The sequence below is a fragment of the Danio rerio genome, chromosome 22, assembly GCF_049306965.1.
Source record: "Danio rerio strain Tuebingen ecotype United States chromosome 22, GRCz12tu, whole genome shotgun sequence".
In the NCBI taxonomy this organism is placed as follows: domain Eukaryota; kingdom Metazoa; phylum Chordata; class Actinopteri; order Cypriniformes; family Danionidae; genus Danio; species Danio rerio.
In genome coordinates this window covers 30276596-30285614 of record NC_133197.1, presented here as the reverse complement: position 1 = coordinate 30285614, position 9019 = coordinate 30276596, and the positions used below count along the sequence as shown (strand labels likewise).

Sequence of the window (9019 nt, the reverse complement as noted above, 5' to 3'; positions counted from 1 at the left end):
GATATTTTGGATACTGTAGTACATGGTGATTGAAATGGAAAACCACAACTTTGAAATTTCTGTATTTGATTAAAGAAACATGATGGAACCTTGGGTAATTAATCAATGTGAGTACTTAAAGTTCATAGATGTTCAAAATGACCCCCTCCAGACAACCCAATACTCAAACTCATTCCACACTCTGTAGCATTTTGTGTGTAACAGTTTGGATAGCAGCAGATATTTCTTCTTTTAGTTCCTCAATGTGAAACTTCAGAGCTTTCTCAAATCGACAACAGAAACTTAGCTCTCCTTTTCTTCTTTGCAGAGTTTTTGATTTTTTAAAGTTGTGGTATTCTTTTTGAATCACCCTGTACTCTCAACTAGTTCTATAAACTATGAAAACATAGATAAAAAGTCTTAAAATGTAAACAACTTAAAAAAAAACATCCCATGATGTAAAAAAGTTGTCATTTAATAAGAATAAGTCAATAACTTGAGCGACACCTTGGCGCAGTAGGTAGTGCTGTTGCCTCACAGCAAGATGGTCGCTGGTTTGAGTCTTGTCTTAGTCCGTTGGCATTTCTTTGTGGAGGTTGCATGTTCTCCCTCTGTTGCGTGGGTTTCCTCCAGGTGCTCTGGTTCCCCCCACAGATGGGTTGCTGCTGGAAGGGCATCCACTGCATAAACACATGCTGGATAAGTTGGTGGTACATTCCACTGAGGCAACCCCGGATTAATAAAGAGGCTAATCCAAAAGAAAAATGAATAAATGAATGTCAATAACTAAATTTTGACAAAAATGTCAGATAGAACCTTATAATACTGAGGTGATATGTCAAATAGTAGAATATGACTTGTGCATTTCTAAGTTTTCTTATATTGTACTTAAAAAGAATTTTAGTTTGGAACAAAATACAAATAAACATGAGATGGAGGAACTTTATTTCTTAGCCTGAAAAACAGAAGCAATAATTTTAATTTCTCTGCCATCAACAATACAGGCCCTATATTCAAATCTGCTTTATCGCAGAATGTTTTTGTGTTCATTGCTACAGAGTGTGTTTTTCTTATCTACAATCCTGACTAACCCCTCAGCCACTGCAGGTTGACCTGCAGATGTAGTTCAGTAGTTGGATTCCGATTAGCTATCACAGATTTCCTTGCGGCGCATACAGAAAGTGATGCAGTTTCACGTCATTAAGTGGGCTCTGTTCGTCAGAAGCTTGTTAAACGCCTGCTGCGTTGAAGTTGAGCTTCTGTGTGCAATGCTTGTAAAAAGTGGCTATGTTTATTAGTTAGCCCACTGTACAATGATGCCCAATTAACCTAACAATCTTTTTTAAAGCTTGAAAACAGAAGCAAATTGTTGAAGGGCTTTTGAGGAAAGGTTGATTCTCCTCATCATGTGTGTTTTTCTTATCTACAGGCATGACTAACTCTTCAACAGCTGTAGATCAGGATTTGGATTACGATTAGCCATCAAAGATTTCCCTACAGCGTGTCCAGAAAGTTATGTAAGGGAACGTCAATGAGTGTGTGTGCTGTGATAAAGCCTAGTTTCTTGACAAATTTATAAGTTGACATACAGTACAGTCCAACTTTTGTTGCTATTTCTAGTGTGGATGTTTGATGTGGTTGGTGTGCATGAACAAATCCATATTTTTACCAAGACTATTGTAAATTTTAATTAAACTGTATTTAGGGTTTTAACCAGAAAATACATAAATAATCAGTTACAATAATTTGGAGTAAGTTTAAAGTATCAATTCTCTCAAAAAATTCCCTTGTCTATTTATTGTTGTGTCATTTCAATTCCAGTCTAGAACTGTTTGATTACGAAGTATTTGTACAATGGACATCCAGTGTTTTCCAGCCTCCGGCGCCTAGACTGCAGCTCCAAACAAGAAGATTGGCTAGAGGAGAATGGTCCTGCCCAACTGAGCCTGGTTTCTCTTTAGGTTTTTTTTTTCCCTTCACTTTTGTCAATTGGTGAAGTCTGTTCCTCGCCAATGTCGCCATTGGCATGCTTGGTTTGGGACTTGTGGAGCTGCGCATCGATGGATTTGCTCTTCAGAGTTTGTACTTTAATCAATGAAATTGACACCACACTGAACTGAACTAAACTTCTCTAAAAAAAAACTGTACTGACGTGGTTTAGATTTACTAGAACTTCTATGTTAAGCTGCTTTGACACAATCTGCATTGTAAAAGTGCTATAGAAATAAGAATAGAATCAATACCATTTTCTGAAGTTTCCAAGTTCTGGAATCAGTGGACTCAATTCCAATAATCGATTCCTCACTTTGTTTTTCAGTACTTTTTTCTTAAAAATGCCATTAGTAAATAAGCTAAAAGGAGGTTCAATCAAGCACATAACTTTTATTGCATAAAACTGCACTAAGATCCTATGAATAAAATGCGCATGCACAACTGTCAAATAGAAATGTCAAACTGTACACAAAATAACCATAGCTTTATGACACTAAAATAAGAGATCACAGTTTATCTGTCAGTCAGACAGAATTTCAGCACTTTTCAAAATTAAAAATTTAAAAAGAGAAGAAAAAAAAGCTTGATGTCATGCATAGGTTATGTTTTTATTTATTGTGAGTGTAGCTCACAACCTTCTGTAGTGGACTATAATTCAATTTCTGTATGGTAAATCCTTTTAAGACAAAACTGAATGTGTATGAATGTATTAGGTAAAGGAATTAATATTAAAACTACTATCGATTTAAACAAATTAAACATAAGCAGGAATGTGTCAGATGAGGGACTGAGATCAGGGGTCTGTTCTTTGTACATGGATTACTCAGTTAGCTGGATTTGGTTATAGATGATGACACGATCCAGGATCGTTTTGTTCTTCAAAACTCATCCGAAAGTTGTCATAGCAACAGTTCTGGTAGCTCAAACCTGCTCTGGAACAGGTTGGGTCTTTTCAAGCAAATGTACCAAAGCTGATATTTTCATACAGTAGTAATTATATACACTTGGAAAAAGTAGTCAAAAATATATACAAGTTGAAAAAATATATAAATTAAACTTATGCAATCTATACAAACAAAAATTGGACCTACAAAGATTTTCATAGGGTGGTTCTCCCCAGGGGGTTCAAAGAGAACATTTATTAATGTGGACTTTTTATCTACAAACGTATACTTTCTTATACTTATACTTTAACGTACCAAATTTAGTAAAATTAGTGTATAGTAATAGACTTGCACAATATTTAACGGTAACAATTTATTTTGATGGTCCATTTGAGTATTAGTAGACTGTCTGCTTAATTTTTGTTCACATTGCTTCTAAACCGACATATAACTAATGTGGCGAGTGTTCCAATGCAGCGTCGCCACAAGTACAAACCACCAACACCTGTCACCTCATCAGCACCGATCGCCACCTGCAGCTCATTAAGACTGGAGCATATAAACAGAGAAAGAGAAGACACAGGGTGAGCTTGATCTCTCCTAGAAGACACGCTAATGCTCCTTTTTCTGTTTTCCCCAGCAGATAGCAGTGGCTAGACCGGCACCTCAGATTGTTTTCAACTATCCTAACCTTCATCAGCCCTGAGGACTTTCCACATTACCCGGCCAAAGGACTCATACTTGCACAGCTACCCTACCCTCACCTCCTTACCTTGCACTGTAAATAAATCACCCTCTGGGTCGTTACACCATATCTGTTTGAATGCTCATGTTTTATCCCTCGTCTCGCCACAACTGGTGGAGAATGCGGGCAGATTGAGTGGATAAAACCCCACATCTGGTAACATTGAATTATTTTTTTAGTTTTTTATTTTTTAGGCGAGTGGCTGCTCTCTCTCTCTAATCCCTCAAAACGGTGTGGAGGAATACACCCCTCTGTGAGACAAAATGGAGGATATCATGCGTCGCCTCTCTGAGATAACCACACGACAACAACTGTTCACCGAACAGCTCTCCGTCAGACAACAGAGAATGGAAGAGCGCCTGTTCCAGATGGCTGAACACCTCCCACTCCCAGAGGCACGCGCCTCCGCTCACCGCCATTTGACAAAGCTCGGTGACCTGGATGATATTGATGCATATCTGCATACGTTTGTGGTCATCGCAAAGAGAGAAGAGTGGCCCGAATCCGAGTGGGCTCAAATCCTGGCCCCCTTCTTAACCGGAGAGTACTTCTCGTTGGATTCCCCCCAAAATGAAGATTATACTGTACTAAAAAGAGAGATCCTGGCACGTGTGGGGTTATCGCCGGTGATAGCAGCGCAACAGTTCGCTACATGAGCGTATGAGGAGGGTGCCCCAGTACGGGCGCAGGCAGCTCAACTCAGCAAGCTTGCCCGCTTATGGCTCCTCGGGGGATCCCCAACCGCCACCCAGGTTGCCGAGAAAGTCATCATTGAGAGGTTGCTGCGTGCTCTTCCTAGAAGACTCCGGGGGCCTGTAAGCATGAGGAACCCTGCAAGTTTGGCAGCTTTAGTGGAGGCAGTGGAGTTGGCAGAGGCCACACTGACCCGGGACATTATCGAGAGAGCAGCCGTTCCCTCCCGGAGGGTGAATTCACCATGGCGGCAGGTGGAGAGTACCTCACGGCCCGTCAGCAGACCGGCTGTCCCGAGTCCGGCGGATGAGCCCATGCCCACTGAACCAGTGAACTCCACTGCACGTGCCTGGTTGGCTGGCTGCATCGTTCACCGGACCCTACCATCAGGTGCTCCATCTCGCAGAGTGAAGCTTGAGGGGAAGACTATCACGGTTGTATTGGATACCGGGAGCTCCATGACGCTGGTACAGCCAGGTTTGATCAAGCCTCGAGTGGGATCTAAAGCCACAATCCCGATAACCTGTGTGCATGGTGACACACGCTACGTCCCCGCACAGCGGGTAACGATTGCAGCCGGCAACGGCGCATGGCCCCTGGAAGTGGGCATTGTAGCTGATCTCCCCGTCCCCCTTTTGCTTGGCCGGGATTGGCCAGGGTTTGAGGAGTTATTGTCTTTGCCAGCAGCAACCCCCTCCCAGACACAACGCCGCCCCCGGGCTCGGACTCAACGGGTCCGCCAACCAGCTCTCCTGGCCACAGAGAGCGACCGAGGGGGTGAGTGTTCGAATCAGTCTTCTAATGTCTTTATGGATTTGTTCCAACAGGTCTCTAGGGGAGGTTCCTTCGGACGAGCCCAGCGTGAAGATGACACACTTAGAAACTGCTGGTCCCAAGTTCGAGTAGTGGAGGGCCAGGAAAGGCTTCCTGCTCCTCACCCCCTCCCACACTTTATCATCCAGAATTGTCTGCTGTACTGTGTTGCTGAGCGACGGGGGGAGAGGAGGACATTACTGGTGGTACCAAAAAGCAAAATGTCCACCATCCTGGAGCTCGCCCACACTCACCCAATGGCGGGTCACTTAGGAGCAGCCAACACGATTCAGCGCATTCGGGACCAATTCCACTGGCCTGGGCTAAATGGTGAGGTCAAGAGATACTGCCAGGCATGCCCGACGTGCCAGAAAACTGCTCCCCAACGTCCTCCCCCCAGTCCCCTGATCCCGTTACCCATCATTGAGGTACCCTTCGACCACATTGGTCTGGACCTGATAGGGCCCCTGCCAAAATCCGCCCGAGGCCACAAACACATCCTGGTCATCCTAGACTATGCCACCCGATACCCTGAGGCCATACCCCTACGCAAGGCCACCTACAACGCCATTGCCAAAGAACTCTTCCTGCTGTGTGGCCGGGTGGGCATCCCCTCAGAGATCCTGACTGACCAGGGTACTCCATTTATGTCCCGGCTGATGGCAGACCTCTGCCACCTCCTGAAGGTGAAATAGCTGCGAACATCCGTTTACCACCCTCAGACGGATGGGCTCGTTGAGCGGTTTAACCAAACCCTAAAACGGATGCTTCGCAGGGTCGTGGCAGAAGATGGTCGTGACTGGGACCTCATGATCCCATTCGTACTGTTCGGCATTCGTGAGGTGCCCCAAGCCTCTACTGGGTTCACTCCTTTTGAGCTACTGTTCGGCCGACAACCCCGCGGCCTCCTGGATGTGGCACGACAGGCCTGGGAACAGGAGCCCGCACCCCAGCGGTCTCTCATTGAACACGTACAAGACATGAGATAGCGAATTGAACGGGTAATGCCCCTGGTATGACAGCATCTCACTGAAGCCCAGCACGCCCAACAACGTCTCTATGACAGGCCTGCCCAAGCCCGAGAGTTTCAACCCGGAGACCAGGTCCTGGTGCTAGTGCCCACAGCAACTTCCAAGTTTCTGGCTTCCTGGAAAGGGCCCTATGTAGTTGTCGAGAAGGTCGGGCCAGTCAACTATCGTGTCCGTCAGCCGGGACGATGTCGAGAGGAGCAGAGTTACCATATTAACTTACTGAAACAGTGGGTTTCCCCTTCTAGCCAGCTGGTAACCTTTGCAGAAAGCCCACATCCTACGGTACACCTAGGCGAACAGCTCTCAGCCACTCAGAAGACGGAGCTTGAAACCCTGGTCAGTCAGTTTAAGGATGTGTTCAGTGAGCATCCTGGGTGCACCACTGTCATTCAGCACGAGATCAAAACAACCTCAGGAGTCATTGTGCGACAGCGGCCCTATCGGGTTCCAGAAGCTCGCCGGCTGGCAATAGAGGAAGAGGTACAGAAGATGCTGAAGTTGGGGGTCATCGAGCCATCTCGGAGCCCGTGGTCCAGCCCCATTGTCATGGTCCCAAAACAGGATGGCACCCTCCGATTTTGTAATGACTTCCGGAAGCTAAATGAAGCATCCAGCTTCGACGGGTACTCAATGCCTCGGGTGGACGAACTCCTGGACAGACTCGGTAGTGCCAGGTTCATATCCACCCTCGACTTGACCAAAGGTTACTGGCAAGTTCCGCTAGCCCCAGGGGCAAAAGAGAAAACCGCCTTCACCACTCCTAGCGGCCATTGGTATTACCGAGTCCTTCCCTTTGGGCTGCATGGGGCACCGGCAACGTTCCAACGAATGATGGACATATTGCTCCGGCCCCACCAAAATTATGCCGCGGCCTACCTTGACGACGTAGTAGTCCACTCGATGTGTTGGGAGGAACATCTTACCTGTCTGTGGAGGGTGCTCCTAGAGTTACGACGGGCTGGGCTCACAGCTAACCCCAAGAAATGTCATCTCGGGCTTGCAGAGGCAAAGTACCTGGGATATCACATTGGTCGGGGGTTGATCCAACCGCAGCAAGCCAAAGTAGAGGCTCTACAGAAGACTCCCCGGTCTACCAATAAGTCCCAGGTACGTGCCTTTTTGGGGTTAGCGGGTTATTACCGATGTTTCATTCCCAACTTCTCTTCCGTAGCCAGCCCATTGACAGACCTGACAAAGAAGGGACAGCCAGAAAGAGTCACCTGGAACCCTGTGGCCGAACATGCACTCCAGACCCTTAAGAAGGCCCTGGCCTCCTCACCCATTCTTCATGCCCCTGACTTCAACTGCCCCTTCATCCTGCAGACCGATGCTTCCGACTCTGGACTGGGTGCGGTGTTGTCACAACTACACGAGGGAGAGGAGCACCCAGTCGTCTACGTGAGTCGGAAGCTCACCACAGCGGAATCCAAGTACGCAGCCATTGAGAAAGAGGCCCTGGCAATAAAGTGGGCAGTCCTGGAGCTGAAATACTACCTCCTGGGAAGGTCCTTCACCCTGGTGACTGACCATGTGCCCCTTCAATGGATGGCCTCGGCAAAGAATACCAATGCCCATGTCACCAGGTGGTTCCTAGCGCTCCAGGACTTCCACTTTAAAGTCCAACATCGAGCCGGGGCCGCCCATGGGAATGCAGACGGCCTCTCAAGGATGTGGTCTGGATGGACAGGTCTGGCAAAACATTCTCCCTCCCACACACCCCTAACTGCTCCCTTCTTTCACAACAGGATGACAACTCAGACCAGGAAGATGCAAGGGGGGGGGGGGGTGTGGCGAGTGTTCCAATGCAGCGTCGCCACAAGTACAAACCACCAACACCTGTCACCTCATCAGTACCGATCGCCACCTGCAGCTCATTAAGACTGGAGCATATAAACAGAGAAAGAGAAGACACAGGGTGAGCTTGATCCCACCTAGAAGACACGCTAATGCTCCTTTCTCTGTTTTCCCCAGCAGATAGCAGTGGCTAGACCGGCACCTCAGATTGTTTTCAACTATCCTAACCTTCATCAGCCCTGAGGACTTTCCACATTACCCGGCCAAAGGACTCATACTTGCACAGCTACCCTACCCTCACCTTCTTACCTTGCACTGTAAATAAATCACCCTCTGGGTCGTTACACCATATCTGTTTGAATGCTCATGTTTTATCCCTTGTCTCGCCACACTATTAGAAAATGTACTATATATCAACTTGCACTAACCCAAACCTAACGGTCTGCTAATAATCTAATGAGAATTAGTTGGCATGTAGATGCAATATAACTTCAATTTAACAAACTGATTATCAGAATAAAGTGTGACCTATTCAACTATTTTTTTTTTTTTTTTTTAGGAAACAATCATCTGTGCAGTCATTGTTTTGGCAGCTAATATGATGGTGATTTGTTGCTCTGCTGAAGTTGCAGACACCATTACAAATATAAAAATCTTTTCTAATGCAAAATTAAGTTAATACACTGATCAAAGAAACTTGAATAGGCCTATAATAAAGAAAACCTGCTCTAAAGTAAAACGAATTAAATTGCTAAATACTCTTGACTCATAAAAGAGTAAATCCTGTTGCCCACGTTATCGCGTATCATATTTAACAAACCGTTTACTACTAATTTCATGTAATTTTTTTCACATTGATAATTGAATATTAATCAGACGATGCCATTACACAGCTGTGCTTTCAGTGCAAGCAATCGTTGCATTGCTGATCAAGATTTTGAGGAACTTGTTTGAAGAACAAAATTAGCCAGAGATCAGTCAAGATTAAAAGATCCAGGATCTGTAAAATTATCTCAGATCATTTAAGTAAGGTTTGAAGAACAGACCCTGGAGCTATTAGTATGTAAATAGTAGAGACAGAAATATGG

General features: G+C 45.7%; 1 protein-coding gene across 1 annotated transcript; it reads left to right on the top strand.

The window, feature by feature from the left end:
• The first annotated feature begins 1980 nt into the window (after positions 1 to 1980).
• LOC141380202 (uncharacterized) lies at positions 1981 to 6675 on the top strand. The gene has a single exon (XM_073937449.1). The coding sequence runs from the start codon at positions 4422 to 4424 to the stop codon at positions 5799 to 5801; it is 1380 nt and encodes a 459-aa protein (XP_073793550.1). The 5' UTR covers positions 1981 to 4421; the 3' UTR covers positions 5802 to 6675.
• The last annotated feature ends 2344 nt before the right edge of the window (positions 6676 to 9019 follow it).